This window comes from Rana temporaria, chromosome 2 (assembly GCF_905171775.1).
Source record: "Rana temporaria chromosome 2, aRanTem1.1, whole genome shotgun sequence".
NCBI classification, from domain to species: Eukaryota; Metazoa; Chordata; class Amphibia; order Anura; family Ranidae; genus Rana; species Rana temporaria.
In genome coordinates, this window is record NC_053490.1 from 338,849,830 (window position 1) to 338,871,399 (window position 21,570).

At 45.4% G+C, this 21,570-nt stretch overlaps 1 protein-coding gene across 2 annotated transcripts in view; it reads left to right on the forward strand.

The window, feature by feature from the left end:
• Positions 1 to 21,570, forward strand: part of EIF2D (eukaryotic translation initiation factor 2D) — a 96,080-nt gene that overhangs the window by 24,982 nt on the left and 49,528 nt on the right. For both annotated transcript variants that reach the window (XM_040337529.1, XM_040337527.1), the window contains 2 exons: positions 2,401 to 2,446; positions 15,829 to 15,932. In XM_040337529.1, the coding sequence (XP_040193463.1) occupies positions 2,401 to 2,446; positions 15,829 to 15,932 (150 nt within the window). The remainder of the gene's footprint in view (positions 1 to 2,400; positions 2,447 to 15,828; positions 15,933 to 21,570) is intronic.

Genomic DNA, 21,570 nt, shown 5'->3' on the forward strand with positions numbered 1-21,570 from the left:
GCAAGCTCGCATGGTGTTGTGTTTCTGTGTGCGCGCTCCCATGATACAGCCGGCGGCCATAGCTGCCGCTTGTATCAATAGGCCCCCGGCGCGCCGCGTCACTGGATATGATTCACAGCAGCGCGAGCAAATGGCTGCGCTGCTTTTAATCAACCAGATGGTCACCAGTCATCTCTATGACCGTCAGAGGCCCGGGCGTGACGTTATGACATCACGCCTGGTACCCGGAAGTAAACAAAGCCGCAGTGATCTGTGAATTTTTTTCCACCAATTTCATGCTTGTAAGCCTGGAGGAGAGATGTGGGGTCTTATTGACCCCACATCTCTCCATAAAGAGGACCTGTCACAGTGATTCCTATTAAAAGGGATGTTTACATTCCTTGTAATAAGAATAAAAGTGATAAAAAAATATGTAAAAAAAAATGAAGTAAAATAAAATATTTTTTTTTAAAACGCCCCTGTCCCCGGTAGCTCGCGCGGAGAAGTGAACATGCATGCAAGTCCCGCCCACATATGTAAACGCCGTTCAAACCCCACATGTGAGGTATCGTCACGTGCGTTAGAGCGTGTGCAACAATTCTAGCACTAGACCTCCTCTGTAACTCGAAAATGGTAACCTGTAAAAAAAATTAAAGCGTCGCCTATGGAGATTTTTAAGTACCTAAGTTTGGCGCCATTCCATGAGTGTGCGCAATGTTAAAGCGTGACATGTTAGGTATCTATTTACTCGGCGTAACATTATCTTTCACATTATACCAAAAAATTGGGCTAACATTACTGTTTTTTGTTATTTTTTAATTCATGAAACAGTTTTTTTCCCTAAAAAAAAAAAGGCGTTTGAAAAATTATTGCGCAAATACTGTGTGAGAAAAAAAGGTGCAATGACCGCCATTGTATTCCCTAGGGTGTCTGCTAAAAAAAAATATATAATGTTTGGGGGTTCTGATTTAATTTTCTAGCAAAAAAGTTTGATTTTTACATGAAGGAGAGAAGTGCCAAAATAGGCCCGGTTGTCAAGTGGTTAAAAGAGAAGACTGGCCAAAGCTTCTTTGGCCATACTTTTCTTGGTCAAAGGAGTACACTGCTCTTTCTCCCCCTCCTTTGACCCAGAGATCAGTTGATAGCGGGCTAATGCTATCAGCTGCTCCTTTATTCACCCCAGGTCCTCAAGTGAGCGCTGTGGAAAGTGAAGAGTAGTGACTGACAGTCACTGCTCTCCACTTGGAGCCTTAGAGCGGACTGAGCAACCATGTGGTCGCTCAGCTCTCGGTCTAGTTTTGGAGCCAACGTGGGACAACTGTGGCATCACACAGATTCTGTAGCAAGGAGGTGAATGTGTAGGTTTTCTTTTTCTTCAGAAGCCCATACTTTTCTATTAATAAAACTAAAAGAGGCTAGTATAGTGATGAAATAAAATGTCAATGTATTCCTTTGTATAGAAATATTTAACCACCTGCCTATTCCCTACCCCCTCCCGGACGCTAGGGTGCCGATGCACGTGCCCGGCTCCTGCGATGTCTGCCAGGTACCCGCGATCGCCAGTTACAGAGCCAGGGACTTGGATCTCTGTGTGTAAACACAGAGACCCACATCCTGTCAGGGAGAGGAGACTGATGGTGTGTCCCTTGTACATAAGGACACTGATCGGTCACCTCCCCCAATCAGTCCCCTTCCCCTACAGTTAGAATCACTCCCTAGGGAACACATTTAACCCCTTAATCGCCCCTAGTGTTAACCCCTTCCCTACCAGTCACATTTACACAGTAATCCGTGCATATTTGTGAATGGTCCCAAAATAGTGTCAAAAGTGTCCGATCTGTCCGCCGTAATTTCGCAGTCCTAACAAAAATCGCAGATAACCGCCATTACTTGTAAAAAAAAAAAAATTGTAAAAAAAAATGTCCTATCTAGCCTCTATGTTGTAGGCACTATAACTTTTGCGCAAACCAATCAATAAACGCTTATTGCAATTTATTTTTTTATTTTTTATGTAGAATGTTTTTTTTATTTTATGTTAAATTATGTAGAAGAATACGTATCGGCCTAAACTGAGAAAAACTTTTTTTATTTTTTTTATTGGATATTTATTATAGCAAAAAGTAAAAAATGTTTTTTTTTTTTTTTTTTTTTTTTTAAATTGATGCTCTTTTTTGGTTGATAGCGCAAAAAATAAAAACCGCAGAGATGATCAAATACCACCAAAAGAAAGCTATATTTGTGGGGGGAAGAAAGGACATTAATTTTGTTTGGGAGCCATGTCGCACTACCGCGCAATTGTTATTCAAAGCGTGACAGTGCTGAAAGCTGAAAATTGGCCTGGGCAAGAGGGGGGTGAACACGCCCGGTATTGAATTGGTTAAAGAATGTGATGACCTTGTAATTTTGTGTTTTTATCTTTAGCCCTGAAGGACAGCAAGTGGATATTAAAAAGTCTAGCTACAAAAAGGTAATATGGTTTATTAGCTTTACATTTTGCCTGTTGTCCTTCTCCAATAGCCTAGCACTTACTGAAGTTTAGGCGCAAGATATCAAGATATCTAAAATGTATGTTTTACCTTATTAACCACTTCAGCCCCGGACCATATTGCTGCTCAATGACCGGGCCACTTTTTACAATTCGGCACTGCGTCGGTTTAACTGACAATTGCGTGGTTGTGCGACGTGGCTCCCAAACAAAATTGGCGTCCTTATTTTCCCCACAAATAGAGCTTTCTTTTGGTGGTATTTGATCACCTCTGCAGGTTTTATTTTTTGCGCTATAAACAAAAATAGAGCGACAATTTTGAAAAAAAATAAATATTTTTTGCTATAATAAATATCCCCAAAAATATATAATTTTTTTTTTCCCCCTCAGTTTAGGCCGTAATAGCGTCTACAATATAGGGCATAGTTTTATAGCATTTTTATTAATATTTGTTTTTTACTAGTAATGGCGGCCGATCAGCGATTTTTATCGGTACTGCGACATTGTGGCGGACACTTCGTACAATTTTGACACATTTTTGGGACCATTGCCATTTTTATAGCGATCAGTGCTATAAAAATGCATTGATTACTATAAAAATGCCACTGGCAGGGAAGGAGTTAACACGGGGAGCGCGGAAGGGGTTAATTATGTTCCCTGTGTGTGTTCTAACTGATCGCTGTTTATACATTGTATGAACAGACGGTCAGGCATTTCTCCCCCTGACAGGACCGGGAGCTGTGTGTTTACACACACAGCTCCCGGTTCTCGCTCTGTAACGAGCGATCGCTGGTGCCCGGCGGTGATCGCGTCCTCCGGGCACATGCGTTGGGACCAGGGGCGAGCGCACCTATTGGCTGAATCGCGAGATGGCGTATAGCTACGTGATCTCGCGCAGCCGAGCCGACCTGCCGTCGTATAACCGGCTGGTCGGCTAGTGGTTAAAAACGCAAAATACTTTTTTAAGTGCAACAAATACAAAATATATAATGAAGTGTGGGCACAAATATCAATAACCGCAGCATTCACAGATATCTGAATACCTTGATATTAGACCAATATACACATATATTACCAAAAGTATTGGGACGCCTGCCTTTACACTCACATGAACTTTAATTGCATCCCAGTCTTAGTCCGTAAGGTTCAATATTGAGTTGGCCCACCCTTTGCAGCTATAACAGCTTCAACTCTTCTGGGAAGGATGTTCACAAGGTTTAGGAGTGTGTGTGTGTGTGTGTGTGTATGTATGGGAAAGTTTGACCACTCTTCCAGAAGCACATTTCTGAGGTCATGTACTGATGTGGACGAGAAGGCCTGGCTTGCAGTCTCCACACTAATTAATCCCAAAGGTTTTCTATCTAGTTGAGGTCAGGACTCTGTGCAGGCCAGTCAAGTTTCTCCACCCCAAACTCTTATCTATGGACCTTGCTTTGTGCACTGGTCCAAATCATTTGGTGGAGGGGGGATTATGGTGTGGGGCTGTTTTTCAGGGGTTGGATTTGGCCCCTTATTTCCAGTGGAGGGAACTCTTAAGGCGTCCGCATACCAAGACATTTTTGGAAAATTTCATGCTCCTAACTTTGTGGGTAAAGTTTGGGGAAGTCCACCTGAAAAGAGTCCTGCAGTGATTTTATGAAAGCATCCACCTTTTAAATCGCCGTCACCAACAGGCTTTAGCAGAACCTAAGACCCCACATTTGAGGAGGTCAAGTAGCGCTTACAATCTGACAACAGAATGAATAGTACAAAGTCTTTCTTGGCAGGATGGATGATTGACCCACAGCAAAGCATCAAATGGTTTGGAGGTCGATCTGTAGCATAAAAAGAGGGGAGGGATCCACATAGTGTAGTAAATTATAGACCACTCAATTAAAAAGCTAGTTGTGTGCTCACGAAAGCAGAGACAGATGAATACAGGGTACTACAAATGCTGCATGACCAAGCCATTTTTTTTTTCTTTCAAATAATGTTTTTATTTTATTTTGAGAAAGCTAAAACGGCAGTACACAGGTACAAATGTAGTAAACTGACAAAAGCAGAAATGAGATTATGAATATGCCTAGTGTATATACAATAAAGTTGAGAAGGAGGAAGCCTTCCTCCGATCTTTGGCGCCACACATTTAAACAGTATTAACAATGCCTCAAATAAAATATATAGTGTGCAGTACCCTAAGACTGATGTCTCACTTAACTTTGCATAGGTAGCATCCAGAGATAAAAGAAGAGAAGACAGGGGCAGGGGGAGAAGAAGGGGAAACCATTTGGAAGAAGACACTAAGTTACCTCGATGACTCTATTGCCGGCTCATAACTGGTCCTCTAGAGAATGCCACTGCTCCCAAGAAACCGTTGTGGTCGTCCAGTCTGTCCCGTATTCTGGCCGTAATTTTTCTCCATTAGTTCCACGCCTTTGAACCTATCATAAAGGTCCTCCTGAGATGGGGGCACGGTTTTCTTCCAGTGGAGGGCTAATAAGCACCTTGCAGCCGTGAGAACGTGCCTGAGCAGTTTTTTGTCTGGTTTGGCTATTTTCGGTTGAGAGAGACCTAACAGGAAGAGTTTCAGGGTCCGAGGTATGGGTGCCTCGATGAGGCGAGACAGTAATTGCTGTGTTGAGGTCCAGAATGTGATTATTAAGGGGCATGTCCAATAGTTGTGGAAAAGGGTGCCCCTGGCTCGCTGGCAGCGCCAGCAGCGATCAGAGGTAGAGGGGTAAACTCTATGAAGTACATTCGGAGTCAGGTACCAAAAGAGAATCATGTAAGCATTTGCTTTATAGAGGGTACCTAAGGAGCTCTTGGCAGCCTGACTCCAGACCGCCCTCCAGGCCTCCTCTGGGATCTCCTCTCCCAAAGGAGCATGTATGCGTATTTGCCCTGGCCTGTATGGAGTGCTTGTTTAGAATATGGTATATATCTGAGATCAGTCCTTTACATGAATGCCCCTCAAGTATGATGCGTTCGAACGAGGAACGTGCAGAAAACTGCAGGCGTAGGGCTACGGTTTGGGCGTAGTGACGGATCTGTAGGTAGCTGTAGAACACCTGTCAGGGGAGGTCATGTTTGGTTTGGAGCTCAGAGAAAGGGAGCACCTTACGGGACCTGGGATCCACTAGGTGTCCAAAGTGGAAAAGGTTTCCGCGAGGCCCAGGGCCTCGACATCTGATGGGTGAGACTTGCTGGCACTTTGGGAAGGAAGTCATCAGTGAACATTCAGATTTAAGCTCGCATTCACAGGGCAGCTTCCATCATTACCGAACTGAGACCTAGACCCCAACAATCGACCAGGTTCTACCTCCACATTCGCATTCCAGAGGGGACTATTCGGGTGTACGCGATCCAGACAGATTTTCTCTATCTCTGTCCATTTATTGTATGACCTTTGGGGGAACCAGGACTCTATCGATCGCAATTGAGCTGCTTGGTAGTATTTAACCAGGTTGGGGAATGCCAGGCCCCCGTCAATGTGGGACGCCATAATGACAAAGCACGGGACCCTGTGTCGCTTGTAGTTCCATACATAACGTAGGAGGTCAGCCTTTAGTTTACACAGGTGACCATAGGGGATGTGGTTGGCTAGAGTCTGGAATAGGTATAGGAGCTTAGGGAGGAGAACCATTTTAACGGATGCAATCCGTCCTATTTGGACCAGCTCCCTAATCGACCTATATAAGGGAGGGAAGTGGGTCTGGTATAGGGAGGCAAAAGACGGCGTGAGGTTGACCTCCAGGTATTTTAGGGAAGTTCGCTCCCAGTTGTAGGGGAACCCGGACTGTAGATGGAGAAGTTCCTTTTCCGGGATATTAAGTGGGAGGACCATTGACTTTGATGCATTTGTTTTGTAGCCCAAGAGCGCACCATATTTATCAAGTTCAGAGTGTAGGTTGGACAAGGAAATCCTAGGTTGGGTAAGGATAATGTCATCCGCAAACAGATATTTGAAATTCTTTTCCCTTCACGGATATGCCCAAATGTTCGGATTTCCCCGAATAGTCGCCGTCAGGGGCTCGACGCTTAAGGCAAATAGCAGGGGGAGAACGGAAAGCCCTGGCGGGTACTATTAGTTACTGGGAAGGTGGGCAAGGTGGCAAATAGAGTTTATACTTGCGATGTGGGGTTAGTGCAGAGATGTACCGCCCGCAAGAAAGGTCCCCTAAACCCCATGTGGCATACAGTGGCGAGCATGAACGGCCAACCAAGGCGGTCAAATGCCTTTTCTGCATCTAAACTCGGGATCAGTGATTCCGAATTGTCTCTATTTGCCACGCCGATTAGGTCTATGACCTTTCTCGTGTTGTCGCCTGCTTGGCGAACGGGGGTGAAGCCCACCTGGTCCTTAAGGATCAGAGAGGGTAGTATCGTGTTCAGGTGTATTGAAAGGATTTTTGGGGAAAATGTTATGTCCTAATTTAGTAGGGCTATGGGTCTATAGCTGGCACAGGAGGAGGAGTCTTTGTCTGGCTTTGGGATTAGGGTGAGAAAGGAGCTTTGCATGTCAGTCGGGATGGGGGTCTGCTGAAGGAAGGCATTATATAGTTTAGTCATATGCAGGAGCAGTAGGGGGGAGGAAGGATTTGACATATTCGTAGGGCAGCCCGTCCGGTCCGTGGGACTTGTGGGCGGGTAGGGCTTTTATAGCTATTGTAAGTTCCTCCCTGGTGATAGGAGCATTTAGCGTGAGTAAGTCTGAGGCTTGAAGCTGGGGAATTCCAGCCTGCTCTAGTTAGTAAATCATTCTGTCAACTAGGTCAGGTGTGGGGATTATGTGGTATCTCAGGTTTGTTGTACAAGTCAGTGTAGAAGTCTGTGAACGTGTTCGCTATGTCCTAGGGATGGGACAGCAGGTCGTCTGATCTCTTCCTAACATGGTGTGGGGTAGAGGTAAGCATACGGTCAGTTTCCTGGCCAGTAGTGCTTGCGCCTTGTTGCCCTTGTCATAATATAGCTGCTTCAATCGGATCAGCAATTTCTCCACCTGACCCATCGCGAGTTCCCTCAGCGTTGACCATATGCGAGTGATTCGTTTAGGGAGTAATAGGGATGGGGAGGATTGCAGCCGGGCCTCCAGGACCCCAAGTTACTTTTCGGCCTGTAGCTTGGCGGCCTTGGCATCTTTCTTAAGAGCCGAGGAGAGGACAAGGCAGCGACCCATAAGGACCGTCTTATGGGCAGGCCCAGAGAGTGGTAAGGGATACGTCCGAGGTGTCATTTTCGGTAAAATAATAATTTAGGGTGGATTTCTAGTTCAGTTCTAGAGGTGACGTGCTGCAAAAAAAGTTGTTCATCCGCCAGTTGTATGGCCTACGTAGGGGAACGCCGAGGTTGTGTTATTGTAATGGGGGCATGGTCGGACCAGGAGATGGGGAGTATCTGTGCGAAATCCGGGTGATGTGTAGCGTGGTTGTTCACAAATAAGTAGTCTATGCGTGAGTGGGTATGAGGGCCGAGTAGAAGATAGAGCGGCGATCGCCTGGGTGGAGAGCCTTCCAGGCATCGAAAAAATGCATACAAAAGCAAGAAGGTGCCAATCAGAATAAAATAATTAGTAGAGCAAAAAAAAACCCTATGCAAGCTGACACCCTGTTTGAATAACACAAGATTCTAGTGTCAAAATAGTATAAGACGCAATATAAACTATAAATAAATTATAATAAATATGAATATAAAATTTAACTAGTGCAATATGATATTTCAAAAAGATTTTTGAATAAAGACAAAAATGAAAATGAAGCATGTTGCAAGTGAAAAGTCCATAAAGATGATCACCAGTGCTGAAAATTCACATAAAGTGTAAATCCCTCCACCATGAGTTCTCTCTAGGTACTTCTCACCTCCTAGCCTGGATCCCTGAATAACCAGGAAGTCATGCAAAGCAGATACTGTCAAAGATCGGACCTCCACAATGAATCCTCAATACGTTGCTTAAAATTCCCACAGAGAACATGAAATTCCTTTAGGCCTCAGCAGGCAATGTATAATGTGTAGGAAACAAAAAGAACAATCTAAGTGCTCTCTGCTTTTTAAACGACACAAGTATTTATTAAAAAACAAGGCTACTCACAAAACGATCGAGTCAAAGACGGCATGTAGTAAAACCCTCGTGGACTGTACAGCAGTGGGTGACCGTCATACGCAGCTGTTTTCCCCCCCCGTATGACGTAAGGGCGTTAGGAATGGAACTTTGGATGCTAAACCAAGGGGGGGGTTGGTATCAGAAAGTCAACCTCTTTGGTGTCTCTGTCGAGACTTGCTCGTAGTGTGAAGCAAAGGCAACCGGGGATAAGAGGAAGGTTTGGGCAAGCCACCACTCCAAAAAATTGTTCCCTTTTTTATTGTAAAATCAAATCACAAAAAAATACATGCCACAGCAAAAAACAGAATGCAAGCTGCCATAAAAGGAACCATTTTTTTTGGAGTGCGGCTGTCTCCAAACCTTCCTTTTTATTCTTGCATTATTTTATGCATTGCCAGCACCCGTGGCTTTGGATGCAGTGAAGAGGTTCATTAATTACACCTGAGCGGTTACTCCCTTCTTCCAAAGGCAACAGGGAGTGGTGCTAAGGGAGAGCGCGGAATGGATCATCGACCGGGGTAACATTTTTGGTGTGAACTGAGATCAGGGGTCTGCTGCCCAGTGGGATCAGGATTTTCTGTGTTTAGTTGGGTTTGCAGGAGAGGGGGTCTGGTCCCCTGGGTCATTTGGAAGGATGAACCTTCTGCCAGACCACTGGTGGGGGTGGCGGAGTGGCCACCAGTCCCATTCTGGTAACAGGGATTGGATGCTTAGGGTGTCGCAGAAGGTATGCAGATCTTCTGGGTAGCCGTAAAGTAGCCAGATTTTCCCTGACGTTGTGCGTCAGGCTGAAGGGGTATCCCCATCTATATAGATAATGGTCCGGATTCACAAAAGCACTTACGCCGACGTATCTCCAGATACGCCGCGTAAGTGCCAAATTTGGCACCGTCGTATCTATGCGCCGTGCCCCACAAACTAAGATACCGCCTAAAAACCGGCTTCATCCGCCGACGTACGTGGCCCCTACGCCCGCGTAGAGAGTGGGCACATATTTAAGCTGGACGCATTTGATCTCCCATTGATTTTCTATTCACATATGCAAATGAGGGAGCTAACGCCCGATTCACGAACGTACGTGCAACACCGACACAGTGCGCGTAAAGTCATACCGTCGGGCGTAAAGTTATGCCCCATAAAGGAGGTGTAACTCAGCAGCATCCCTGCAAAGGACTGCACCAGGGAACGCCAAAGCCCGGCGTATTTTACGTAGTTTACCGTAGGACGTGAATATGACTAGGCGTAGGTTACGTTCCGCCGTAGGCAGTGATCCGACGTATCTTAGAGAGTAGTTTCCGATGTGATTCTAAGCATGCGGCATTGGGATGCGTCCACAGGACGCGCATGCGCCTTTCGTTATACGTATCTGTCTGGCGCGCTCAGGCCATCATTTGCATGGGGTCACGCCTCATTTGCATGGGGTCACGCCTCATTTGCATGGCTCACGCCCACTTTCCACATACACCGGCTTACGCCTAGGAAACCCAGCGCCAGTTTTGGCAGCACTGGCTTTGTGAATTCAGTGCTTGCCTCTCTGTGCTGCGTCGGCGTAGCGTAAAGGAGATACGCTACGACTGCATAAATGTGCGCCGCTGTATGTGAATCCGGGCCAATGTCCTCATCTTGTATGGTGTGGAGAAGGGGTTGCAGTAGTCATCGTTTTCTGAAGCGTGATCCAATAAGATCCGGGTAACTCTGTATTGGGTTGTTATCAAAGACCAATTTTGCGGATGGATCGGGCTTATGCACTCGTTATTTGGTGAGTGCATAACCAAATGGTAGTGGAAAACAGAGTGCAAAGTGGTGTGGTAAAAAGCTTTGAAGATCGGGACAATTTCATTCATTTTTTTGTTTAAAACATCCTGGTTTCATTGATGGACTGTTTAATCATGGACTTCATTATTTAATCACTATCACCTGTCACTGGGTTCACTGATTTTTATATTGTTTTTTTAATTAGCGCTACGATTTACTTTAACCTATATTGTAAATACTTATATATATATATATATCATTCTATTTAAAGTAGCGGCTTTTGCACATTGAGGGTACTCCTGGCGCAGTGGTGGTACCTAAAGAGTGGGTGCACTGATCTTTTTACAGAGTGCAGGGCTGAAAGGTATCATCTAAGCACAAACGTAATTTATCAAGGCAAAATTAAAAGGCTATTATTGATCCTGATTTGTAAACCATTTTTTATCACATCTTTAGCGTAAATTTGAGCTCTCCAGTAGCTACTCATTTTGTCTTAAACATGTTGTACATGCAACATGTTTGTGGTTTTGTATGTTGGATGGAATCCGCCCTAGTGATAGGAGGTTATTTAGAGAAGGCATTTTTGAAATGTGAGTGTTGATGGATTCCTAATTTGCAATCCTTTAACTATCCAGGCTATGAAGTTTGCATGCTTTCTTTTAACATGTTGTAAGTCTTGTCTTCTTTCTGTTACGTAGTGTTTGAAAGTTTTTATGAATGTTCTTTGTATGTGTCTTTATATACGTCTAACAATTATGGGATTTATATTGTATTGTTTAGAGAAAACAGACTTCTGTGCTTAGAGACAGATTAGATAATCTAAACGCAGCTAAAAAAAGACGTAACTGCGCAATAATGCAAGTAAACTCGGAGAAAGCAAATACATCTAGATGCAAGAGAACCTAATTTGGAAGCATAAAGTTTCGTTATACTTCCCAGTTAATCCTCCTGCATATAGATAACCTAAACACAGAAGTGCTAGTGTACATAGCTCCTGGAACATAAAGTATATGGCAAGAATGCTTAAAGGGTCACTAAAGGATTTTTTTTTTTTTTTTTTAGCTAAATAGCTTCCTTTACCTTACTGCAGTCCTGGTTTCATGTCCTCATTGTTCGTTTTTGCTCTGATGTTGCTGTAATTCCTCTCTGTTCTGGACACTTCCTGGTTGTCTGTTTCCTGATCACCACAGTACTGGGAGATTTCTCACTGTGGTGACTAATGAAGGAGGTGTGATTACAGTTTGTAAAACGAAACTGGATTGGTGCTGAGGAGTTTTAGACAAAGTATCACTGCCCTCTATTGGCTCTCTGTACATCAGAGAACCAGCAAAAAAAACGAAACTAAACTGCAGGCACATTATATGATTGATTTTTATCTATTTTTAATCATTTTTAAAAGGAATCAGTTAACTATTATGTTTCTATACCCTGTAAACAGTCATTTCAGCTAAAAAATTTTTTTTCCTTTAGCGACCCTTTAAAGAATTACTTGGCAACGTTTAAAGTAAAAATAAAGCAACATGTTCTTTTGTTTTAAAATAAGAAAAGTTTTATTTTTCTCCTGCTCTGTGCAACAATAGCACTGCAGACAGTAGAGTACTTGGATAAGTCATAACATGTTTTTACTGCAGGGGATCATTTCCATGGACGTTTTTAGACGTTTTTACAGCCACTTTTCTGAGCTTTTTTTGCAGCTTAAAAACGGCTCTCCATGTTAGTCTATGGCAGGGGTGGGCAATTATTTTTTGGATGGGGCCACATGAGAAACTAAAAAATATTTTGGAGGGCCGGGCCAAAAGGCTAAACTCAATACTGCATAAAATCAATTGTATTTCTTTATAAAAAGCAGTAAATATCATTGTTGGACAACTGGTACAAGTACTTGTTATAGACATGGCACAGGAGGGGGACAGAGGCTGGGGACATGGCACAGGAGGGGGACAGAGGCTGGGGACATGGCACAGGAGGGGGACAGAGGCTGGGGACATGGCACAGGAGGGGGACAGAGGCTGGGGACATGGCACAGGAGGGGACAGAGGCTGGGGACATGGCACAGGAGGGGGACAGAGGCTGGGGACATGGCACAGGAGGGGGACAGACGCTGGGGACATGGCACAGGAGGGGGACAGACGCTGGGGACAGGCAGCCACTATTTAATCAATAACAATTGATCAAACAGTGGCTGCGTGTGATGGCACAGTGGCTGCGTGTGATGGCACAGTGGTTGCGTTTGATGGGCACAGTGGCGACAATTGATGGCACAGTGGCTGCGTTTGATGGCATGGCACAGTGGCGACAATTGATGGCACAGTTGCTGCGTTTGATGGAATGGCACAGTGGCTGTGTTTGATTGCACAGTGGCTGCGTTTGATGGCATGGCACAGTGGCGACAATTGATGGCACAGTGGCTGCGTTTGATGGCATGGCACAGTGGCTGTGTTTGATTGCACAGTGGCTGCGTTTGATGGCATAGTGGTGACAATTGATGGGCCCAGTGAGGCTTCAATTTTTTTGTTTGTTTTTTCATTTGCGCCCCCCCCCCCCAAAAAAAAATTTGAGCACCAGCCGCAGGCCACTGGACAAACTAATGCAGACAGACAGTGCACAGTACCATGAGGAAGTAAAAGCTGCCCAGGCCCCCAGCACACATGCCACAGCTATACTTAGTTTTCTTTCAGTGTCTGAGAGGCTGGCTCACACTGTCAGTCAGGTCGGTGGTCGGCCACACTCAGCACAGTCAGCACTGCAGCTCTCTCACCTCCTTGTCCACTCCTCAGTCCTCAACCCCACACTTCCCTGAGTTCCCTCACGCTGTGGACTCGAGATGGGCGGACGCAATTTGCAATTAGGCGCGGAGGCGCGCTGTGAATGCTGGGGCGGCCGCGGCGTCCTCGGCTCCTCCTCCTGATGTCCTGATCACTCTGCTTGCTAGGTGCCGTTCGTTTGAACAGCTGTTTTCCCCGCTGCGCATAGACACTCCCCCTTGGACGGATCTGTCCAATCGCGAGCAAGGGGGAGTGTCTATGTGACTCCGCCTTGCTCACGATTGGACAGATCCGTCCAAGGGGGAGTGTTTTATGCGCGGCAGGGAAAACAGCTGTTCAAACGAACGCTGTCTGTAATGTTCCCCGCCGCGGTGATTAACGTGGCAGCTGCGGCGGGGGGGGCCGGATTAAAAGGTCCGCCGGGCCGTATACGGCCCGCGGGCCGTAGTTTGCCCAGGTCTGGTCTATGGCCTCATGCCCACCATGACGTTTTTGAGCTGTAGATGGCTGAGCCGTTTTTAAGCTGCAAAAAAAAAAACAGGACCAGTGGTGTTCTGAAGCTCCAGCCTTAGAGCTGTAAAAACACCAGACGTTAAACGCTCAAAAACGCTCAAACGCGCAAAAAGCTCCAGCTCAAAAAAAAATAAATAAACATGGACGGGCGTTTTTAAGCTGTAAAAAAGGCTAAAAAAAGTGTCTGTAAAAACGTCCATGGAAATGAAGCCTTAAAGATAAAAAATATTCTGACTTTAGAACCATGGTAATCAAAGATGTTAACCAAAGCTATACTTTGAAGTAGAATATCGGGTTTATGGCAGCAGATAAGCTGCCAAAACCCTGGTATTTTCTGAAACGACGGGCAGTCCACTTTAGGATAAAAGTGGTGTCTACAGTGCATTCTCCACAAGATCACCTTTATTGGCAGCGAGAGAGGTGCCCACCCCCCTTGGGTCATCTGTTTACCGGAGCAGCTGGTAGCGGCAGAGACCATCCTTTCCTCTGAGGCTGTGAGTCAAATGAGGGAATGATGGCTCCCACTCGACTCAATGACATTGGATCACAGAAGCATAGTCAAATGGCCAACGGCCTTAAAGGGGAATTTATTTTTTATTGGGAGGGGGGAAAAAAAAGACTTTGTTTTTATTTATTTTTTATTGCATTTAAGTGTACATGTGAGATCTGAGGTCTCTTTGACCCCAGATCTCACATTAAAGAGGTTCTGTCATGCCATGATGTTTACATCCCTTGTAATAGGAAAAAAAGTGATCCAATTTTTTTTTTAAAGGGACAGTGTAAAAAAAAAAAAAAAGTAAAAGAATTATGGAAAAAAAAAAATACATTTTAAAGCGATCCGTTTTGCCGTGCTCGGACGCTGAAGCGAACACATACGTAAGTCGCGCCCGCATTTATTTGTAAATGGTGTTTAAACCACACATCTGGGGTATCTCGGTTATCGAGAGCAATAATTCTGGCAAAAGGCCTCCTCTGTAGCTCAAAACTGGTAACCTGTAGAAATGTATAAATGTCGCCTATGGAGATTTTTAAGGGTCAAAGTTTGTCACCATTCCAATTACGTAGTGTAACATTATCTTTCACAATATAATTTTTCTTTTTTTTTGCTAACTTTACTGTTTTTTTTTTTTTTTTTTTTTTTTTTTTTAAGTGTGTGTTTTTTTCCCCCCCAAATAAATTGTGTTTTGTAAGACCGTTGCACAAATATGGTGTGACATTAAGTACTGCAACAACCGCCATTTATATTTTCTAGCAAAACATTTTTTTTTAACTTGTAAACAACAAGTTTGGAAAATAGGCCTGTTCCTTGACCACTTGCTGCCCGCCATATGACGGCAAAGTGGTTGTGCTATCCCGATCGGACATCGTATGATGTGATCGGGATACTGGAGCTGTCGCGCACCCGCACAGCCTGGCAATCGGAGGTGCTGTGTGTCAGTCTGATAGGCTTCTTACCACGTGATCAGCTGTGACCAATCACAGCTGATCATCACGTGAACCAGGAAGTACCGATAAACGCTTCTCCTCGGTTCACGCTGACAGGGAGAGCCGATCAGCGGCTCTCCCTGTGCAGAGGGGGGGGGGTCTGTGCTGATAATTGGCACATTGTCAGAGGGGGGGTCTTTGCTCATGATCGGCACATTGATTATCAGCACAGCTGCCATCAAAAGGTGCCCATCAGCTGCCAATCAGTGCCCAACCTCTGCCAGCCTGTCTGCATAATAAATGGATGCCAGTACCGATCAGTGCCCCATCAAAGTGCCACCCTATAATGCCTGTCAATAGCTCCTCATCAGTGCCCATCTTCTTTTTTTTTTTTTTTTTTTTTTCAGTTTTTATAGCGCAAAAAATAAAAACCGCAGAGGTGATCAAATACCACCAAAAGCTCTATATGTGGGAAGAAAATTATAAAAATTTTGTTTGGGTACAGTGTTGCATGACCACGCAGTTGTCATTCAAAATGTGACAGCGCTGAGAGATAAAAATTGTCCTGGGCAGGAAGGGGGGAAAGTGCCTGATATTGAAGTGGTTATGGTTTAAGGGACCAATATTCATAATTCTGCTATTTATAGGTGTCACATATTCTATTATTGTCAGACAATATCTTTGTAGTTTCCAGCAAATTTCTTCCTGTGGGGGTTTCTTTTTGATCTTAATGGATCTCTTCATATTGTCATTGATCAACTAGTATACTGTACATATTTTATGTATTAAGTCTTCTTTGCTAATGTGTTTTTTTTTTTTTCCTACACCAGCTGTCCAAGTTTCTACAGGCCATGCAGCAACGTAACATCTTGCAGGTGAAGGAGCTTAGTAAAGGGGTAGAGAGCATTGTTGAAATACACTGGAAGCACCCAGAGTAAGTACAATTTATATCCTTCCCTGTAATTCACGACATGGATAAGCACACTATTGCAACCTTTTGGCCTTGTGCACCCAGGATGTTTTTTTCCCTCCCCTTTACACCAGGGGAGAAAAAAAAACATCTTAAGTGTGGGCATCATGAAGCCAGACTGTATGACTTCCTGGATTTCAGCCTTGCAGATCTCGTACATGCTCAGTACTGCACAAGCAGTGTCAGATCAGGTTTCAGCACCTGATCTGTCCAAGTCACATGATTCTTTGAGACTGGGGAGTGCACTGACTCCTGGAAAGTTACACCCACTACATTCCCAGGAGTCTGTGCGGTGTAGGTTAGGACACATTAAGCACCTAGGTGCAGGAAGTGGGAAGATTAACTATGCTGCCTAGCAACAACACTTTGAAGGCATCTAAAAAAAAAAATTTTTTTCGTAAAGGACTAATGACATTTTTTTAAAACTACTGATGTAATGTTATATTTATGGGTGGAACTCCAATTTAACACTGTTTTTCAAACCTGTTGGACGCATTAACCATTCAGGCATTCATTTCATTTTATTGGGCAGGATTTTCATTTTATTCTGGTCATTGGAATGAATAAACGCGCAAGTATTTAGGCGCATTTACACCTGTTTAGACACATCAACCTTTAAAAACGCTCCTGTCATGCGCAAGTGAGATTTTTTTTATGTCTCGAAATGCCTGTAAGCATTGTGTGCAAGGATATATAGGTTAACACAGAGAGACGTTTAGTCCCCGTTCACACCTAGGCGTATATACGCCTGTAGTGCGACGCCGCTGCAGCCCCGAGACGCCAGAGGGATGATTTAACATTCACCTCTATGGTGAATCCTCTCGTGTGTACGGGGCCTTCGAGTCAGGGAAAAAAAAGTCAAACACCTCTGACAGCTGCATTTTTAACGTCTTGTGTTAATAAGGCCTTAATTGGTTGCAACAACAGGCTTTTTTTGGGATAAAGGTTTTACATAAATGAATAAAATGAATGAATACAAACTGACTATTGTAACCCCTGGTCATTGTTAAATGGTATGTCTAAATCCTCTAACTGCCACTTTTGTTTATAAGTGTGGACTATAAAAAAAATGTTTTGGAGAATAACAGACTTGCTCAATTAAACAGGGGAAAATAGAGGGGGGGGAAAGCCTAAAAAATAAACTAGGATTTTCAGCCAACACATTGGTCTTACTTCCTATAATTAAACTGTGACAAGACTGAAGTCCTGCTCATTGGCACCCCCCCCCCCCCCCCCCATCAATTATGTAAGACCAGTCCTGATAGCTTATCTATAGATGGCACTGTACTTAAAGAGGGGGTTCACCCTATAAAAAAAAAAAATTCTAGCATTAAATTAAGCATAGTAGCGCGAGCTACAGTATGCCTTCATTTATTTTTTTAGCCCCGTACTCACGGTTTAATCCTATAGTGAAGATTCAGACTCCCCGCGGGGAATGGGCGTTCCTATCCAGAGGGAAGATGATTGACGGCCGGCTATGGCGCGTCACGCTTCTCCGGAAATAGCCGAAATAGGACTTGGCTCTTCACGGCGCCTGTGCCTAGTCTGTGCGCAGGCGCCGTGAAGAGCCGAGACCTACTCCGGCTATCTTCGGGGAGTGTGACACGCCATAGCCGGCCGTCAATCATCTTCCCTCTGGATAGGAACGCCCATTCCCCGCGGGGAGTCTGAATCTTCACTATAGGATTAAACCGTGAGTACGGGGCTAAAAAAATAAATGAAGGCATACTGTAGCTCGCGCTACTATGCTTAATTTAATGCTAGAATGTTGTTATTGAGGGTGAACCACCGCTTTAAGCTTCAAAAATCTAGGGGTGATATTTGATGCTAGGTTAACCTTTGATCCACATGTACAAAATGTTGTCAGACCATCTTTGTTTATACTTGAGAAACATTGCTAGACTGCGTCCTATCCTGTGATGCACTGTAGCCAAAAAGCCAATCCATAAATTTGTGTTCTCCTGACTTGACTACTTCAATGCTCTACTTCCTGATGTACCTAAATCCACTATTAACCGTACAATATTCTGCAGGCAAGTGATCATATTACCCAGTGCCGATCCTGACCTTCCTGGGGCCCTAAAATGACATGTCACATTAAAGTTGAGAAGCCGAAAATATGTCACACTAAAGTTGAGAAGCAGGAGGGGGGCGCTGCCGACAGTGACATGTCACATTAAAGATTAAAGTTGAGAAGCGGAGGGAGGGGGTGTTCTGCTGTCGAAAATGGCATCTTACATTAAAGTGAGAAGCGGGGGGGGTACTGACTTCTTACCTCCTCTCCCATGCAGCCAGCGAGTTGAGAAGGGGGGTGAGGGGCCGAAAATTACTTCTCACCAGGCGGGCCTCTAGTAATTTGGGGGGCCCTCCGCAGCTTTGCGGGGCCCTAAGCAGCTTGCATAGTGAGCCTATAGGGTGGATCGTCCCTGATATTACCCCTATCCTGGAGTCCTTGCACTGGCTACCTGTCGGGTTTTGCCAAAAGACTTTAAGATCCTCTTGCTCACCTTTTAGGCTTAGCACCCCATTATCTGTCTGGACTTTTATATACTTACCCTCTTCTTCATAACTTCTACTCCTCAAAAAAATTCTGGTCTTCTGTGTGTCCCCCCTACTTGCCTACACACGATGGGAGACAGAGCCTTCTCCTGCCATGCTCAAACTCTGGAATTCGCTTCCAAAGAGTCATCTTCTCTAAATGTATTCAAATCAAATCTAAACGTTTTTTTCTTTAGACAAGCTTTTACTTAATTGTCCCTTTTCTTTATCGTACATCACGTGACACAGAGAAGCATAGTAATTACTATGTGGGTTATAGAGAGTACCTTCAGGTGTGGACACTGGCACGCCCTTAAGGCAAGAAGTTCCCTCCCCTATATAACCCCTCCCATACCGGGAGTACCTCAGTTTTTTCGCCAGTGTCTTAGGTGTTGGTCACGAGTGAACATGTGCTCCAAGGAGCTCCACTGGAGGGATCCATATTGGATGTAAAAAGCCTCCATAAAATCCGGATCCGTCCAAAGTGCTTCTGAGCCAAAGTGGACGGTACCCGGGCCCCGGTTAAGAAGAACGGGGTTTGGCCTGTAATGCTTCTCTTTTGAGAGCTGGATCCTGGGTATTCAGTACTTTGGTCAATTTCCTAATACCAAAAGTTTACTGACAGGGTGCGATATGGGTCCAGGGGTGTGGTGTTCCTGTCCATGGACCCCGGTCCCTGAAGGTCTACAGACGCTGCTCTCCGTGATGGGCGAAGATTGGACTGTCTGTTTATGCAGAGTCCTGCAGCGTTGGATCAGGTAAGTGAAGATGCTTCAGGACTTGGTCCTAGCAGTAACCTTCCTTTATTGAGCCATTATGGTTGCCTAAGCTATCTGTCTGTGCTATCTCCTATATGGTCCTGTGTGTTGTGGGGAGGAGGGGTATCTCTAGTCAGGTAGTTGGCCCCTCCTGTGCAGGTTAAAAGCAGAAAGAAAGTTGTCCAAAATGTTTGGCTTCACTTGGCTTACCTGGTCCTCACTTGGAGCTGCGGTGTTCCATCCTCATGCATGAGCGCGTGGCGTCATGCGCGCACGACCTTGATTGTGTCTTAGGCGCACGCGCGCGCGAATGACATTTTTTTGTACGCTGCTTCGGTGCGCACGAATGTGCGCGGCGTGGTCCGTGAGTAGCGTGTGACGACATGTGCGCGCGTAGCCTCGTGGTGCATGCCTAGCAGCGGCGCGTGCGCACAGGGGGTCTATCTTAGCTGTTCTCTATGAGACTCGAGATTACAGGACAGAGCAGGTCAGGTGATTTACACCTAGTCCTTATATGCTCCAGTCCACCTAACTGGTTCTGGCTGACGGTGGAGACACAGAGATCTTGTGCACATACTTTCAGTATTTAGTACTGGTGGTGGACAGTGACATCTGCTTAAGGCGCATAGTGGGCTCTGCACCTTGCCAACCATCAAATAGCAGCGTCAGTGCTGGTCTATAGGTTCGCAAGTAGCTGCAACTATTGTGAGTACCTCAGCTTTATCATGGCTAAAGGCTCAGGGGCTAGAAGCAAAAAAGCAAAGGGATCGCCATCTGGCTCAGAGGATCTCGGGCATGCTCCTGCGGCTGCTCCTGATAAATTGGAGGAGGCCCAGGGTGAACCATCAGGGCTGTCAGATGCCTGTTCTGCCCTTGTCCCACCTGCTCCAGTTTTTGTGACACAGGAGGCTCTGGCCTCAGCTATGGGGGGTCTGGAGCAGAGATTAGCGACCTTGATTGCATCCTCTCTCTCAAGGGAAAAACGCACAAGGTCCCCCTCTCCCTCTGAGGAGTCCCTCGATGTGGGGCATGCATCCTCAGAAGAGGTTGATTTACCCTCTGGAGATCTGGCAGAAGGTCAGTTGGAAGTAGTGGACTCGGAGGATTCCACTTTGGGAGAACCTTTTTCGGCGTCGCAATCCGAAAAGTTGTTGGTCCAGTCCCTCACTCAGATGGTCCGTTCGGCCTTCAAGTTGCCACTTTCAGAGCCAGCTTCAAGTGCAGTCTCATCTTTAGGCTCCTTAAAAGCTCCCCAAGCTAATTATTCCTTCCCGGTTCACCCCCTGCTGGAAGGGCTTATCTACAAGTATTGGGAACATCCAGATAGATATTTTCATCCTCCTAAGAAATTTTCAGTTTTATACCCTATGGAGGAACAATTCACTAAAAAATGGGGCATCCCCAAGGTTGACGCAGCTGTGTCCTGCGTAAACAAATCTTTGACCTGTCCAGTAGACAACGTTCTGGTATTCAAAGATCCGACAGACAAGAGATTAGAGACATTATTAAAAACCTCTTTTGCTTCGGCTAGAGGAATAACCCAGCCTGCAATTGCGGCTATTGGGATTTGCCAGGCCTTGAAAGACCAGTTTAAGGGGGTCTTAAAGGAATTGCCGGCACAACAGGCCCAGAATTTGGCTGAGTTTCCCAGAGCATTATGTTTTGCCATAGATGCTATCAAGGACTCCATTCAGCAGTCCTCACGTCTCACTCTCTCGCTAGTTCATATGCGCAGGTTACTCTGGCTGAAGAACTGGTCTGCTGAAGCCCCGTGTAAAAAATTACTGGCGGGGTTTCCCTTTCATGGAGAGCGTTTGTTTGGGGAAGATCTGGATGCTTATATTCAGAAAATTTCCAGTGGCAAAAGTACACTGTTGCCAGTAAAGAAAAGGTTTAGGGGTTCCCCCTCCTTTAAGAGATCCTCCTCTCCTATCCCTAGTACTTCCGGTACCAGGCAGTTCCGACGGCCTCCTGGGCGATTCAATGCAGGTGGGAAGCCACAGGGCCAGCCTCAGGCTTCCAAAAAGCCTTGGAACCGTAAGCCACAGGCCAAGCCAGCATCTAAGTCAGCATTATGAAGGTTCTCCCCCACTCAGTCGGGTGGGGGGAAGGCTTCAGCTGTTTGCGGAGGCTTGGCTAGACAGGATCCAAGACAGGTGGGTCCTCTCTACGGTCTCCGGGGGCTACAAACTGGAGTTGAGCGAATTTCCTCCACCGCGCTTCTTAACCTCGAACGTCCCAAAGGACCTCGGCAAAAGAAGGTCCTTAGCATTGGCCTTAGATCATCTGTTATCCCAAAGGGTAAT